The following is a 17,870-nucleotide window of genomic DNA, read 5'->3' on the forward strand; positions in this document are numbered from 1 at the left end:
CTATGAGGCCACCATCACCCTGATACCAAAACCAGACAAAGATGTCACAAAGAAAGAAAACTACAGGCCAATATCACTGATGAACATAGATGCAAAAATCCTCAACAAAGTACTAGCAAACAGAATCCAACAGCACATTAAAAGGATCATACACCATGATCAAGTGGGGTTTATCCCAGGAATGCAAAGATTCTTTAAAATATGCAAATCAATCAAGATGATATACCATATTAACAAATTGAAGGAGAAAAACCATATGATCATCTCAATAGATGCAGAAAAAGCTTTCAACAAAATTCAACACCGATTTATGATAAAACTCTCCAGAAAGTAGGCATAGAGGGAACTTACCTCAACATAATAAAGGCCATGTATGACAATCCCAGAGCCAACATCATTCTCAATGGTGAAAAACTGAAACCATTTCCTCTAAGATCGGGGACAAGACAAGGTTGCTTACTCTCATCAGTATTATTCAACATAGTTTTGGAAGGTTTAGCCACAGCAATCAGAGAAGAAAAAGAAATAAAAGGAATCCAAATTAGAAAGGAAGAAATAAAACTGTTACTGTTTTCAGATGACATGATACTATATGTGGAGAATCCTACAGTTGCTACCAGAAAACTACTAGAGCTAATCAATGAATTTGGTAAAGTAGCAGGATACAAAATTAATGCACAGAAATCTCTTGCATTCCTATATAAAAAATCTGAAGGAGAAATTAAAGAAACACTCCCATTTACCATTGCAATGAAAAAAATAAAATACCTAGGAGTAAACCTACCTAAGGAGACAAAAGACCTGTATGCAGAAAACTACTAGCCACTGATGAAAGAAATTAAACATGATACAAACAGATGGAGAGATATACCATGTTCTTGGATTGGAAGAATCAACACTGTGAAAATGACTATCCTACCCAAAGCAATCTACAGATTCAATGCAATCCCTGTCAAACTACCAATGGTATTTATCACAGAACTAGAACAAAAAATTTCACAATTTGTATGGAAACACAAAAGACCCTGAATAGCCACAACGATCTTGAGAAAGAAAAACGGACCTCGAGGAATCAGGCTCCCTGACTTCAGACTCTACTACAAAGCTACAGTAATCAAGACAGTATGGAAAAAAAAAATGACAGTATGGTACTGGCACAAAAACAGAAATATAGATCGGGCTTCCCTGGTGGCGCGGTGGTTGCGCGTCCGCCTGCCGATGCAGGGGAACCGGGTTTGCGCGGGGGAGACCCGCATACCACAAAAAAAAAAAAAAAAAGAAAAAGAAATATAGATCAATGGAACAGGACAGAAAACCCAGAGATAAACCCACACACATATGGTCACCTAATTTATGACAAAGGAGGCAAGAGTATACAGTGGAGAAAAGATAACATCTTCAAAAAGTGGTGCTGGGAAAACTGGACAGCTACATGTAAAAGAATGAAATTAGAACACTCCCTAACACCATACACAAAAATAAACTCAAAATGGATTAAAGACCAATGAGGTATCACCTCACACCAGTCAGAATGGCCGTCATCAAAAAATCTACAAAGAATAAATGCTGGAGAGAGTGTGGAGAAAAGGGAACCTTTTGCACAGTTGGTGGGAATGTAAACTGATACAGCCACTATGGAGAACAGTATGTAGGTTCCTCAAAAAACTAAAAATAGAACTACCATATGACCCAGCAATCCCACTACTGGGCATACACCCTGAGAAAACCATAATTCAAAAAGAGTCATGTACCACAATGCTCATTGTAGCACTGTTTACAATAGCCAGGACATGGAAGCAACCTAAGTGTCCATCGATAGATGAATGGATAAAGAAGATGTGGCACATATATACAATGGAATATTACTCAGCCATAAAAAGAAACGAAATTGAGTTATTTGTAGTGAGGTGGATGGACCTAGAGACTGTCATACAGAGTGAAGTAAGTCAGAAAAAGAAAAACAAATACCACATTCTGACATATATATATGGAATCTAAAAAAAAAATGGTCAGGAAGAACCTAGGGGCAAGGCGGGAATAAAGATGCATACCTACTAGAGAATGGACTTGAGGAACAAATACCATATGCTAACACATATACATGGAATCTTAAAAAAAAAAGAGTTCTGAAGAACCTAGGGGTAGGACAGGAATAAAGACGCAGATGTAGAGAATGGACTTGAGGACACGGGGATGGCGAAGGGTAGGCTGTGACGAAGTGAGAGAGGGGCATTGACATATATACACTACCAAATGTAAAATAGATAGTGGGAAGCAGCCGTGTGGCACAGGGAGATCAGCTAGGTGCTTTGTGACCACCTAGAGGGGTGGGATAGGGAGGGTGGGAGGGAGGGAGATGCAAGAGGGAAGAGATATGGGAACATATGTATATGTATAACTGATTCACTTTGTTGTAAAGAAGAAACTAACACACCATTGTAAAGCAATTTTACTCCAATAAAGATGTTTAAAAAAATAAGCTGATTCAAAGAGAGCTGCCTTTTTTACAAAACCACATATTCAAGACAAATGTCTTTTAGACCCTTTGTCCTATGAGCTTTTCAAAAAGAAACAGGAAAAAAAGTAAAATCAACAGGTGGGGAAAATATGCACTCCTGATTTCTGGAATGTGACCTCTTGGAGTTGAGCCAAGACGTGGAAGCTTTGTGTCATCTATTCTCACCAAACCCTCTCAAAGCAGAGAGACGAATGTGAGGGCATTTAAGGTGAGGCAATTGGTCAGAAAGAAAGAAAACTGCTGGTCGTGAGGTGAATTGCTGCCCTGCTTGAAATAAATAATTTAAAGCCAAATGAGAAGCCCGGAGGATTTTCAAGTGGCTGTGCCGCTCAAACCAGGTTCTCCGGGGGAATATTTGGAACCATCGCAGAAAACATCGGACACCTGCCTGAAGTGTCCTATTTCTAAAAGGCTTGGAGCAAAAATAAACACACTATTTTTACTTTGAAACAAACATGATGAAGCATGGCGTTGGAGGGCAAATCCTTGCTGATTGTAAAGTCAAGGTAAAAGAGTGGAGAGGTGTTTTGTGTTTGTGAATCATTGTGTTGGACAGGTTCCTGCCACAGCGTTCCCAGAGCTGCCCACACTCCCACGGGTGCAAGCCCACATCTCCTGCATTAGCACCTCTGCAGTGGACAAGCCCAAGTCTGCTGCATTAAGAACTGTCCAGTGACAAGTTCACACCTGCTGCATTAAGTGCTCTCCAGTGGACAAGGTCAAGCAGCAGCGTTTAGAGAATCACATGGCATGGACATGAAATTAGGGTCAAGGACTTGACTTCAAGTTCTGGCTCTACCACTGACTTGCCAGGTGACCTTGGGGCCATCAGTTCCCTTCTCTGGGCCTCAGTGATGTAATCTAGAAAATAAGGAGAATGAACTCTGGTAGCTGAGGTTTCCACCAGCTCTAAAAATCTGCTCTGGCTCCTTTTCGTTCTCCCCTTAGAGCTACTACCATGAATGTCCTCTTTAGGCTTCCAGACCTCACATGCCATATGTAGCTCTATTGTCTACTAATTAAACAGCACCACAGTATAGGAGACTGAGAAATAAAGGCATAGGGCAGAAACACTGGCCCTCCTGGATGCTGGGGTCAGTCCATGTATATCATGTGTGGACTTACCCAGCTACCTCTGCCACAAGCTCTGAGCAATGGTGTGCACCACTCTGACAGGCAAATGATTTATTATTTATCATTATTCTCCCTACTGCACCCAAAGGTGTTCACATCCTATTCCCTGGAACCCGTGAATATGTTAGCTTACATGGCAAAAGGGACTTTGCAGATGTGATTAAATTCAGGACCTTGAGATGAATAGGTTATCCTGGATTCTCCAGGCAGGTCCAGTGTAATCACAGGAGTCCTTGTAAGCGAAAGAGGGAGGAGGGGAGCCAGAGTTAGAGAAAGGAGGCGAGATGATGAAAGCAGAGACTGGAGTGACGCAGTTGCTGGCACTGAGGATGGATGGGGCCATGAGCCAAGGAGTGTAGGTGTCCCTAGAAGGTGGAAAAGGCAAGAAAACGGACTATTCCCTAGAGCCTCCAGAAAGACCACAGCCCAGCCAACATGTTGATTTTAGCCCATTTTGGACCCATGAGTCCCATTTTGGACTCATGCCCTGCAGAACTGTCTGAAAATAGATTTAAGTCACTAAGTTCATGGCAATTTGCTATGGCAGCAATAGGAAACTAACAAAAACACTAATAATATTATTAATTTATTATTATGATTTGAGTCAGATTTTAACATGACAAAGAGAGGGTAAGGTGCTCAGAAGAAATGGATTCTAGTCCTAGCCTTTCTACTTACTAGCCCGGTGGCCTGAGAAAAGCCTCTTTTGCACTCTGAACTTCTGTCCCCTCATATATAAAGTAGAGATCTAACAACAAAACTAATAATATTATTATTAATTTATTATGATTTGAGTCAGATTTTAACATGACAAAGAGAGGGTAAGGTGCTCAGAAGAAATGGATTCTAGTCCTAGCCTTTCTACTTACTAGCCCGGTGGCCTGAGAAAAGCCTCTTTTGCACTCTGAACTTCTGTCCCCTCATATATAAAGTAGAGATAATGATATCTACCTAACAATATTCAGGTACTAAACAGGTGTGTGTGTCTATGTGTGTCTATGTCTGTGTGTGTCTGTGTTCGTGTGTGTCTGTGTGTTTGTGTGTGTGTGTCTCTATGTATGTCTGTCTCTGTGTGTCTCTGTGTCCGTGTGTGTTTCTATTCAATAGCACAACTCTCTTGGACTCAGAGCTCTACCTGCATTTGCATGTGAGGAGATGGAGCCTCAAGGGGGTAACTTGCCAAGGTCTCACAGTTCAGATGTGTCTGGGCCAAGGTGGGAGCCAGGTGTGCCTGACTCCACACTTTTCCTAAATTGCTCAGCTTAGAGGAACCAGAGGGATAATGTGGGTGAGGACTTTTCTCTTTCCGTTTTTCCTGTGCAATGATTACTCATTAGTTATATTTAAATGGACTCATTTTTTTAAAAGTTAAATAAATAGATTTGAGAAGCAAATAAAACACATCCTGGCCTGTAAGGCAGGCCCTAAATGGTCTCCCCTCGCACCCCGTTCCCTCTCTGAACCACCACCATGTGGCCTCAGGGACCACCGCATGTGAAACTTCAACTCTCCCTACCCCGGGCATCCCTGTCCTCCCTCCCTGCTTGATGTTTCCCTAGAGCTCTTATCACCATCTAGCAGGCAGCACTCTCTTCATGCTTATGCTCAGCCTCCCTCCAGTACCTCCCTCCCCAAGATGCAACTACACGACAGCAAGGCTTTTTTACCTGTTTCATTCATTGCCATTGCCTTGGCTTCTAATAATGATGACCTCTCAGTATACACTCAGTAAATATTTGTTGAATTGATATATTTTTTAATATATATATATATATAGAGAGAGAGAGAGAGAGAGAGAGGGAGGGAGAGAGAGAGAGAGAGAGAGAGGGAAGGGAGGAAAAGAGAGTTCTGCTTTTAGAATAAAATGGTTAGAAAAAGCATCTGTTTAAAGGTATCAGACAGCTACCGAGGCAGCGAGGACTTATAGGACCACAATCTGGGAAAAGAGTGAAACCCAGAGAGGTAAGCCCTGCATTTGGGGCAACTTTTCCTCTAGAGGTATCTCCCCATTCCAGAATGATGGCTGAGAATCTGAGATGCTTAGTAGACCTTTCAACAGATTCATGGGGCTGAGGAGGAGGAATTGGAGTTGAACTCCTGCCAAGTAGGAAGGTCGCTAGTCACCGCAGGGCTACACCGTTGGAGCAAGAATGAATCATAAATAGATCAGATCTTCAAATCACTTCAATCACCACCTGATCTGTGGTAAACTGGGATTGCTAATGCCTCTAGCCTCTCACCTTGCCAGATGCATACATGCAGAACCTCAAATTATTTTTACAGTTTTCATATACACTCTGATATTCAATCAAAAGTAGCCAAACAGGGCTTCCCTGGTGGTGCAGTGGTTGAGAGTCTGCCTGCTGATGCAGGGGACACAGGTTCATGCCCCGGTCCGGGAAGATCCCACATGCCGCGGAGCAGCTAGGCCCGTGAGCTATGGCTGCTGAGCCTGCGCCTCTGGAGCCTGTGCTCTGCAATGGGAGAGGCCACACAGTGAGAGGCCCGCATACCGAAAAAAAAAAAAAAAAAGTAGCCAAACATACAAGGAGAAAACCAAGAGAAATAACATAAAAAATAAACTGATAGTGATTCTGAAAATAGCAGTATTAGACACAGCCATTAAAATAATTATGCTTAATATGTTCAGATAATCAAGAGGTAACATCAAGAATTTTGGCAAAGAAATGGAAGCTATATTTTGACTTACCAAATCGAAATTCTGGGACTAAAAAATGCAAAAACTGGGCTTCCCTGGTGGCGTGGTGGTTGAGAATCCTCCTGCTGATTCAGGGGACATGGGTTCATGCCCCGGTCCGGGAAGATTCCATATGCTGCAGAGTGGCTGGGCCCATGAGCCATGGCCGCTGAGCCTGCGTGTCCGGAGCCTGTGCTCTGCAACAGGAGAGGCCACAACAGTGAGAGGCCCACATACCCCCCACCAAAAAAAAAAAAAGAAAAAAAAATGCAAAACTGAAAAATGCAAGAACTTAATGAATGGTTTTACCAGCTGATAGCACGCACCCGAAGCAAGAATCAGGGAACTAAAGCATCAAAGATCAGAAGAAAGCATCCAGGTTGAAGCATGAAAACACAGAAAAGAGGGTAAGAAATGTCTGGGAAATTGTAAAGATGTCTAACATACATTAATTGGAGAATCAGAAAGAGAGGAGACAGAGGATGGAGAAAAAGCAATTTTTGGAAGATAATGGCCAACATTTTTTTTTTCTGATGAAAAGCCACAAGTCCAAGAAGCACTATGGATCCCTAGTAGGATAAAAACAAAGAAAACCACAACTTTTCACAGCTTAGTAAAACTTCTTACAACCAAGGGCAAACAGAAAGTTATTCTGAAAAACAATCAGGATAAAAAGATATGTTACCTTCAAATAAGTAAGAATAAAATGGAAAGCTGGCTTTTCAACAAAAACAATGGAAGACAAAAAAACAGCAAAATGATATTTTCAAATAGCCAAAAGAAAACAACTGCCAACCTAGAATTCTCCAACCAGTGAAAATATCTTTCAAAAATAAAGGTGAAATGAAAACACCTTTCAGTCAAACAAAAGCTAATAAAATTTATCCCTAGCACACTTGAACGAAAGAAACTAATTATGGAAATATAAGTAGAAAATCATCATATGTTTGGAAATTAAGACGTAAGTGATGTGTACTTCTAAGTAGCCAGGGGACAAAAAAGAAATCACAATGGAAATTTTAAAGTAGTTTGAATTAAATGATTATGAAAATACCACATAAGGCATATCAAATTTTGTCAGATACAGCTAAAGCCATGTTTAGAGTAAAATTTGTAACCTCAAGTGCATATAGTCTAAAACATGAAAGGCTGAAAATCAATGATCTAATATTCCATTTCAAAGAAGTTAGAAAAAGAATTTTCATTAGAGAACATCAGCAAGGACAAGTGAGCTCTAGAAAAGATTAATAAAATTGATAAACCCCTTGCACGACTGTTTATAAAAAGAAAAGGAATTGATAACTAATGCTATTGGGTTGGCCAAAAAGTTCATTTGTGTTTTTAAGATCGGAATGGATAGATCCTGAAGCATTAAAAACATAAGAATATATCATGAACATGTTTATAAAATATATTTGAAAACTTTAGATAAATGTACAAATGCCAAGAAAGAAAAAACTTACCAATACTGACTTAAGAAAAAATAGAGTTTCTGTATAGTCCTATTCTATTAAATAAGTTGAACATGTAATTTTAAACCTTTTAACAAAGGAAATGCAAGGCCCATATGGCTTCTTTAAGAAAGAATAACACTAACACCATTCAATCATTTCCAGAGGGGACACTTACCAACTCATTTTATAAAATGAATGTATCCTTGATCGTATATCCTAATAGGAGCTTTACAGGAAAGGAAAATTACAGGCCAATATCATTACAAAACAATGATTTTTCAGTCATATATGTATACATTTTCGGTTTTCCATACATGTGCACCAAAAGACTTGTACAAGAATATTTATGGGGCACTATTAGTATTTTAAAAATTTATTTTATTGAAGCATAGTAGATTTCCAATGTTGTATTAGTTTCCAGTGTACAGCAAAGCAATTCAGTTATGCATATATCTAATAGTTTGTATCTGCTAATCCCAAACTACCAATCCATCCCTCCTCAGCCCTGCTTTGGCAACCACAAGTCTGTTCTTTATGTCTGTGAGTCAATTTCTGTTTCATAAACAAGTTCATTTGTGTCATACCTTAGATTCCGTATGTAAGTGATATCATATGGTATTTGTCTTTCTCTTTCTGACTTCACTTAGTATGATAATCTCTAGTTGCATCCATGTTGCTGCAAATGGCATTACTTTGTTCTTTTTTTATGGCTGAGTAGTGTTCCACTGTATATATGTACCACATCTTCTTTATCCATTCATCTGTCAATGGACATTTAGGTTGCTTCCGTGTCTTGGCTATTGTAAATAGGGTCACTATTAGTGTTAACCCCAAACTGTCCATCAATAGTAGGGTGGATAAATTGTGGAATACTTACACATTGGAATACCACACAGCAATGAAAACAGACAAATTAGAGCTACATGCTACAACACTGATGCATTTCACAAACATAATATCAGCAAAAGAGGCAAGAAGTAAAAGAAGTACATATTCTCTGATTCCATATGCTAATCTTTGGTGATTGCAGTTAGGCTGGTGGTGATCTTTGGGAAGGAGGGGAAGGATAGTGATTCTGAGGGAGCACAGGATGGGGGCTTTCTGGGGTGTTGGTCTTGTAAGTTGATTCTTGACCCGGGTGGAGGTTACACAGGTGTATACATTTTGTGATGATTCATCAAACTGCACACATATTATTTGTGCAATTTAAAAATGTGTGTCATACTTTAATCTTCAAATTTAAGCTTATATTCAGTGAAATGCTTAGTTTTGGACTGGACTCAAATTTTTCTGCAACCCCACAGAAAAATGCAAATATCCAGTTGTTCCCTAGAGTATTTCCTGCCACATCTTTGAGTGTCCTTAGAGAATATTTTCCCTCAATCCCTTCTGCTTTGTATGGGCTACAATGCTACTTCTGGAATTGGACTCTAGGAGGAATCTGGAAGTTAGGCTAGCTCTGTGAGGGAGCCTATCCCCAGTTGCTCCTTGCACTCCATCAGGCCACGTACCCTGAGGAAGCGGAAGGCTGTTAAGTGGTTCTGGAAGTTGTGAAGTGCTCGGTAGATTGGAACTGTTGTTGATGTTTTAGATGAGAGGCACTCTGCCCTCTGCGCACTTCTTGGAGTCTGCAGCCCCTGTAGGACTAGCCTTTGAGGCCTGTTCCCATAGACCACAATTATAACTGCACCAGCCTGCTGGTCTGCAACTCCCAACCACTGGAGACCCCAGCAACCTCACCTTTTCCGCAGCCTTGGTTAAATAACTAACGGTAGAGTGCAAGTGCCTTGGGGACCCAATAAACTTTGATCAAGCACGTGTGCTGGGTCTGGTGCTGTTCTCCGAAGGAAATTTTCTGTGGCTGGAAGTGGGGAAACAATGTACCAATACAGGTGATCCTCGAACAACGTGGTGGTTAGCGGTGCCGACCCTCGGTGCAGTCAAAAATTCACGCGCAACGTCACAGTCGACCCTCCATACGTGTGGTTCTGCATGGGCGGATTCAACATCGGATTGTGTGGCACTGTCGTACGTATTTAGTGAAAAAACATCTGAGTATAAGTGGACCTGCATGGTTCAAAGCCATGCTGTTCAAGGGTCCACTGTAAATACCGAACAAGATACTTTCAAAAAGCACTAAGTGCCATGAGGAGCATAAGACAGGATGGAAAGATAAGGAGTGATGGGGAGGGATTGATTTTGACAGGTGAAGGCCTCCATGAGGAGGTATGGCAGTTTCCTATGGCTGCTGTCACCAAAAACCACAACTGGGGGGCTGAAAACAACAGAAATTATGCTCTCAGAGTTCTGGAGGCCAGAAGTCCAAAATCAAGGTATCTGCAGGGTTGGTCCCTTCTGGAGGCTCTGAAGGAGAATCTATTTCATGCCTCTCCTGGCTTCTGGTGCTGCCGGGAAGCCTTGGCATTCCCTGGCTTGTGGCAGCGTCACTCCAACCTGTGTCTCCATCTTCACGCGCCCCTCTTCCCTCTGTGTCTCCCTGTGTCTTATCATCTTATAAGGACACCAGTCATTGGGTTTAGAGCCCACCCTAATCCAGTGTGACCTCACCTTAACCTGATTCCATCTGCAAAGGACCCGTTGGGTCACATTAGTTCCCGTTAGCGGGAGGTAGTGAGGCTGAGCTGAGACGGGAAGGACAGCGGGGCGTCAGCCTGTGGAGCTGTGAGGACAGAGGACTCGGGATAAACAGAACAGCAAAGGCTGATATCCCGCGATCAGAATGAGCCTGGAGTGTCCAGTAAATCGTAAGGCTGGGGCACCTGGGGTGGGGAAGAATGGCAGGATATGGGGTCACAGGTCAAGAGGGGCCACTCAGGTGTGTGGGATGCTTGGTGCAGCCACACGAGCCCAGGGTAATCGACCATCCTCATTTGCCCGGAACTCAGGGGCTTCCCGGGACACAGATTTTCAGTGCTAAAGCCAGGATGGTCCCTGGCAAACTGGGATGAGTTGGTCATCCTACAGCCGGCTACCTCCTCACGGCTCACCACTGGTTTAGCCAGCAGCATCTCATTATTCCCCGAAATTTCACAGTGGGCAAGGAAGAAGAGTCTCCATTAATTGACAGCGTCTTGTGAGCCTTTCACTCTGCTAAGCGTTCTCCAGGGATTCAGTCTGCGCAGGCGCCCTGTGAAGGAGGCGTTCTTACTGTGCCAACCGTATGCCACGTCCATTACCGCGACCCATGCCTCCTCTTTCCTACCAGCCGTATCATTTCCTTAATAGCTTTTCGTGAGATGATGATGATAATTATCCCCAGCGGGTAGGGGACGTGTCAGGGTGAGGACCTTACAGTTTTCCAAGTGTCCATCAAGTGACCAAAAGTGAGCCAGGTGCTTTATATGTAGTAATTTTATTCCCACCGCAACAGGAATAGACAGCAATTATGACCCTTCTTTCATAGATGGGTAGGCGGAGGCTAGGAGAAGCTAACTAACTTGATCAAGGTCACCTAGTGAGGACAGCAGGGCTCTGGGACTCGAATCCTGCACCTTCCTCTCTATTCCACTGCCCCCTAAGCAACAATGTGCCACATTGATCCGTGGCCACTTGATTTTTCCATGAGGCCAGATGCTCTCAATATGTGCGTTTGGGATAAAAATTCAGATAGCATCTGGTTTATGTTGCAACTTTGGAGAGAATTCCTGTCTCTTTGCACCTTAAACGTCTTTCCCTTGTGTGCTGAACCAGAAAAAGTTATCCTGGGCTGAGATGCAATGAATGAGATGCTCAGCTTATAAACTGGGCAGCACATTCCCTTCACTATTTCTGTTCAGGAAGGGCTTCCCTGAATGCTAGAAACTGGGGTGAATCCAGCTTAAGATGAAACACATCGATTGGTGCCTAAAGTGTGTCGGGAGCTGTGCTCTAACCTCTAGGCATCAGGAGGCCAGGGCAGGAAAGAAATTTTTGATTACCCCAACAATCTGGTGAAAAATTAGAAGACAATAATAGTTAGTGCTAGTAATGCTGACTTGTACAGCTTTGCGTTGAGTGAAGCACTGAGCAAATCTCAATTAACTCTCATAGCAATCCTATGAAGTCAGACTCAGTTCTTATCCCCAACTTGTGGATAGAGAAACTGAGGCTGAGAGAGGCTAACTCTCTCAGCCCAAGTCCTCAGCTTTTGTAAGTCGCAGGGATTTGACCCGGGAAGCAGTGTGACTCAGAGTGTAATAAGCAAGCCACGAATCTGCCTGGGATAAGTGCATTTGTAGACCTTCATGGGTCTATAAAGGGTCTTAAGAATACCCCTGCCCAGAAATGGGTAGAAAACAGAGTTTCTTGAACCTGACAAGGCCTCATGATATTTTTACTAACAGAACCTCTATGAGTGCAGTGTATTATGTTTTGTGAGACATATTTCTAACTATTACTTTTTAAATAGAAATATCAGTCCTAAGCCTTTGAACACATAAATTTATCTCAAAGGTTATGAGACCCTATGTGGGTGACACAGTCTATAAAATGCTGTAAAATGGGTTTAACAGTATCTGCCATCACCGAGTTCCATGATTTACCGAGGGAGGTGCCGTTAGCTGGCGGGAAAGTTCAAGTTCTAGAATCAGAGACCTGACCTACTGGGCAAATAATCTCTTGGAGCATTTTTGGATGTCACTTGGTGATTTGGAAAAGTTACTCAACCTCTCTGTGCCTCAGTTTTCTCATATTTAGAAGGGGGATAATGAGAGTACATTTACTTCAGAGGGTTGTTATTTAAAATAGATTAGTTAATATATGTAAAGAGAGGAGGAAGATCCCTGCTACTTTGTAGGCACTATGTGTGTTGGTTATTATTATCACCACCGTCACCATCACCACCAGTATCACTACCATCAGCTACTACCACTTCCTCTCCTATGAAATCCACCTCCCAGCCATATTCTATGGAGTAAATGATAAAGTGCATGTTAAAATGTTGGCAATTTGTGCAGAGTGCTGGGAATGGTGTTGTGGCTACAGCACTATTTTTGTCAAGCACAGAACAGAGGGAGGTGCCATGACCAGAGTCTTCCTTGAAGAAGACAGCTCTCTCACTGCTGCCATGCTTCCTTCATAGGCATCGCCCTCAGTGTGCTCCCCATGTACCTGAGCGAGATCTCACCCAAGGAGATCCGCGGCTCTCTGGGGCAGGTGACCGCCATCTTCATCTGCATTGGCGTGTTCACGGGGCAGCTGCTGGGCCTTCCTGAGCTGCTGGGAAAGGTAAGTGTGGCTCCCCAGCCAACCACGTCCGTTCTCACTTCATGTCACCATCTCTGCTCCCCACGTCCCTTGCCAGACGAAGTGTAGTCAGAGGTGAGCCCTTCCTCCAAAAGCTTGTCCCTATGTCCTAGAATTCTTGAGCTTTCAAGCCTTTTGCTTATTATTGGACAAAAAGTTGTTGTTGAGTTTCTTTGATTGGGTTTGATTTTTTTTTTAGAAAATAAAAAATATACAAAAAATTCAAACCTTACAGAATGTTCGAATCCACCCACCCAATAGCTATTGCTAACAGCTCAATAATTTTCATTTAGGCTTTCTTCTTTGCTTATCTAAACTTATATATACATAGTTTTGTTTTTTAATGGAATCATGCCATATACATTGTTCTGTTACTTGCCGTCTTCATTTAATATATTTTGTGCATCTTTCCAAGATGTTTGGCTTAGTGCTACCTCACTCTTGAGCCTTTCTTTCCCACATTAATATGTAATCGCACAGTCTTCTGTTGTTGGCTTTCTGTTTTGGAAACAGGAAGGCCTGACTTTAAATCCCAGTACAGGCATGTACTTGCTGTGTGGCCTTGGCAAGGAGGAACACCTCACCCACATTGGGGTGGGGATAGATGGAATCAAGGGAGGCTTCCCAGAAGAGGTGGCCTCTAAATTGAGCCCTGAAGGGTGAGCAGCAATTAGGCAGGTGATGAGGGGCTTTGGAGAGAAGACCCTGCAGAGAAAGGGAATAACTAAAGAAAAGGCCCTGAGATGGGAACAGGCCTGTAAAAGACGTAGGAGTGGCTTGGGGGCTGAGGGAAAAGCGTGCTTGGGGAGCATGAGAGGTGAGGCACCTGTTCGCTGAGCCATGGTAGACTTCCTCCTGGGGGAGTAGGGAGCCCTGGGTGACACTAGACCAGGGGAGTGACGTGGCCAGATCTGAGTTAGAAGGTGGCTCTGGGAAGGTGGGGGGCAGGTGTGGGTAGGAGTGAGAGGGGTCAGAAGGGAGGAGAGGAACCTGACGGAGACTTGCTATTGGTGCACATAGTGAGGGAAGGATGAGGCGGGAACTGAGGCAGGGGCCCCGGGGAGAGAGAGGAAGAGCAGATTGAATCCATAGGCTTCGCTGCCTGAGTGTCCAGTGAAAATGAGGGAAGAATGGTGAGGATGCCTCCCGGGGATATAGAGGCATCCCCTTCCCACTTACACAAGAAGACCAGGAGGGAAAACCATGACTGAAGGTCGAATGTCAAATGCCCACCACTTCTGGGCATTTGAAGAGAGCACAGCTGACCAACCCCCGCCCTGTGGGCTGCATCCCAGCAGGTGGAGGCTGGCAACAAACAAACCTAACAGATGCTCACATCAATGGTGCGCTCGTGTGAAGCACATATTTAATGCCATTCATACCCGCACGCTACTTTGTGAACAGCTCGTATCTACAGGCATAGAAACAGGAGCTGAGAGAGGTGAGGGATAGAACTAACTAGTAAAAAAATGTTGGAGCTGAAATCAGAATCCGGGTCTGCCTGCTCGCAGACCCACATGTGGGGTGTGTCTTTTACAGCCATGAATGGGAGCCTCTGGGTTCTCTGGGAATGTGACTATGACTCTGACTCCAGTCCCATCCAGTGTGTTCTTTCCCCACGTCAAACAATTGCCCGACACCAGCTGGGTGTCCTACAATTCAACTCAATTCTGACACTATCTACCCGGATGTAGTGTCAGATTCTACAGGTTAAGGGCTCAGTCCCGCAAGACCGTTCCTGCTTCAGATGCTAATCTCAAGTCCAGTTACCTGAGCTTCTGACCTGTGGGCTATAAATTAGAGGTTCCCAGGACCCCTCCTTGGGTTCAATTAATTTGCAGGAGTGGCTCACAAAACCCAGGAAACCAGTTTTTTATAAAAGGATGTAACTCAAGAACGGCCAAATGGAAGAGCTGCATAGGGCAAGGTGTGGAGAAAGGGTGCGGAGCTTCCATGCTTTAAAACGTGTTCACCAACAGGGAAGCTCTCCAAGCCCCTTCCTTTTGGGTTTTAATGGAGGCTTCATTACACAGGCATGACTGATTGAACATTGGCCATTGGTGCTTGAACTCAATCTCCAGCCCCACTCCCGTCCCCAGATGTCACGGGGGTGGGACCAAAAGTTTCAACCCTCTAATCAATTGGTTGGTTCCCCTGGCAACCAGCCCCCATCCTTAGGAGTGGTCCAAAAGTCGCCTCATTGACATAAACTCAGGTGTGGTTGAAAGGGGTTTGTTATGAATATGAAAACATCTTTATTTCTCTTATCACTTAGGAAATTCCAAGGGTTTTAAGAGGAGCTTTGTGCCAGAACCAGGACAAGGACCAAATATATATTTCTTATTATAAACCACAATAGCACAGTAAGCGCTTGGGTTAGAAAAGAGGTCCCATTCTTTGTGCCAGCTACCTGAGTCTTACTAACCCTAGGGCTGGCTCCTGCCTCAATCAGCAAAGGTTTTATAAGCTGATGAATCAAGCATGGTGGCTGCATGATGATAGGATAATGGGAACTGGTTGACATTTACCACTTAAAAAACTTTTTAAAAAAATGTTTTGCTATTTTTATTGTGGTAAAATGTACATAACATGGGATTTACATTTTAACCATTTTAGTGTATAATTCCATAGCATTATGTATGACTTTTTATATTGCAGCTAATCCAGGTCACCTCAGAGACATCTGTTTCTGATCTTTTATTATTTACCCTTTTGGATTATTATGGCTACCATTTAGTTTTGTTGCTGTTGTTGTTTTGCAAAACGAAAAACAACTCACACATTTTTGGTTGTCACATGCATGACAATTTCTATAATTAATGCTTGTTGGAAACAGTTTCCTTACCAAAGTGAGGTCCCATATTAAAGAGACTCTTTTGCTTTTTGTTTTTAAAGATATTTAAAAAGTATAAAAGTAACCATTTTTTGTGTGACAATAAAACAGTATAACAATTACAGCCTCAGTTGTTTAAACATAAAATAATATTTTAAAATCAATGAATAGAACTGTGCTCCAGGGGTAAAAAGTAAATAAATATTTGCCTCAATAGAGCCTAAGCTTTTTTCTTTTGAGATACTTGTCAATTTCTCATCACTCAATAAAGTTCACTTTCTTAAATCTAATATCAGGTTCTTTCTGCTACTTGGGTCCTATCTTAGTCCTGTGAGGGCTATGATAACAAATACCATAGACTGGTGGCTTATAAACAACAGAAATATATTTCTCACAGTTCTGGAGTCTGGAAGTCCAAGATCAAGGTGTGCGCATGGTCAGGTTCTGGCAAGAGCCCTCTCCCTGCTTTGTACACAGCCACCTTCTCACTGTGTCTTCACGTCATGGAGAGTAAGGTGATATCTCCCGTGTCTCTTCCTCTAAGGGCACTAATCCCATTCATGAGGGCTCCATTCTCATGACCTAATCACCTCCAAAGGCCCCACTTCCTAATACTATAACCTTGGGGGTTATGATTTCAACATATGAATTGGGGGGGGGGACACATTCAGTCCATAGCAGATCTCAGGTCTTTCTTGAACCTCTGTCTTCTCTCTTCCTTCACTCATCCATTCATGCATTCAGCACATTTGCTGATCACGGAGTTGGATGCTGGAGCTGCAGCTTTGATCGTGAATATTATCTTGCTCACAGTCTGCACGGACTGTGTGGCCTTGGGCAGGTCACCCCACCTCTGTGAGCCAGTGTCCTCCTGGGTGGCAAGCATGCTGAGAAGTCCCAAATCCCCAAGCTCCACTCCAGCATGAGTTCCTCTAGGGAACATGTCTGGCAAACAATAACCCTGTACAGCATGTCCCCAGGAAGGGCACCTTGTACGCATGCCTGTCCCATGCTGTTATTTCTGTTTGCTTCTGCATCTTTTCCCTGCAATAGGTCGGGTCTTATTGATGTGTATGTACACTAAACCTAGAGGTTTCAAGTTTATTCACTCATGCAGCAAATATTTAGGAAGCTTCTGCTCCAGGATGGGTGTTGGGCTGGTGTCTGGTGATCATACACTGAGGATTTCAGACTACTCTCTGCCCTTGGGGAGCTCATAGGAAGGACAATTAACCAACGATCAGTGTGATGGGGGAAAGGTAAGGCTCTGTCCTAGAGTAGGGGGTCAGGGATTGGTTTTTTGCCTGAAATGACATGGAAACTCATGCCCTGAGGATGGATAGGATTTACCCAGGCCAGGCCTGGTGGGAAGAGAGAGAGGCAGAAGTGGAAAGTGTGTTCCAGGCAGAGGGAACAGTGTAAGTGAAGGCCCTGGCATTTGTTCAGAGGCAGAAATCCCAGGGGGACTAGAGTGCCGAGAGGGAGAAGAAGGTGCCACTGGAAAGGTAAGGGCAGGAGGGCCACACCTGTGTTGTGAGTACAGTGAAGGGTGGGCAAATGAGGGGGCTTGGTGAAGATGATGGCAGCTGGGGACACATGCCCTATCCAGTGAGGGTGGCTGCTACTACTGGATATTTCCCTGTCAGATACTCGACAATAGGTGATTTTCCAATTTTCAAGAGAAGTTAGAAATCCAGATTTTTATGTCACATTTCTTGATTTTTAAATATTGGAAACCAGTTGGCCTTTACGTGAACAAACAGCCTCTCATCTGTGGGTTGGGTCCAGCCTGTGGGCCACTTTCCATACATTTTCATGGGGACTGTGCCTGCCTGTAGAGGTTTATCTTTATCCAGTAGTTGATGCTAAGGTAGGGAGCCCCGGAGGAGAAGCAGCCTTGCAAGGATGAGATGACAAGCTCACTGAAATGAATTGCCCAAGTCACAGAGTAACTTAGAGGCAGAGCTGATGTTCAAGAACCTAGGTATC

General features: G+C 43.3%; 1 protein-coding gene across 1 annotated transcript in view; it reads left to right on the plus strand.

Annotated features, from left to right (window-relative positions):
• SLC2A9 (solute carrier family 2 member 9) overlaps positions 1 to 17,870 on the plus strand; it is a 196,241-nt gene that overhangs the window by 50,604 nt on the left and 127,767 nt on the right. Inside the window, exon 5 of the mRNA XM_024119533.3 lies at positions 12,885 to 13,030. Within this exon, the coding sequence (XP_023975301.1) occupies positions 12,885 to 13,030 (146 nt within the window). The remainder of the gene's footprint in view (positions 1 to 12,884; positions 13,031 to 17,870) is intronic.

Source organism: Physeter macrocephalus, chromosome 7, assembly GCF_002837175.3.
Source record: "Physeter macrocephalus isolate SW-GA chromosome 7, ASM283717v5, whole genome shotgun sequence".
Taxonomy (NCBI): domain Eukaryota; kingdom Metazoa; phylum Chordata; class Mammalia; order Artiodactyla; family Physeteridae; genus Physeter; species Physeter macrocephalus.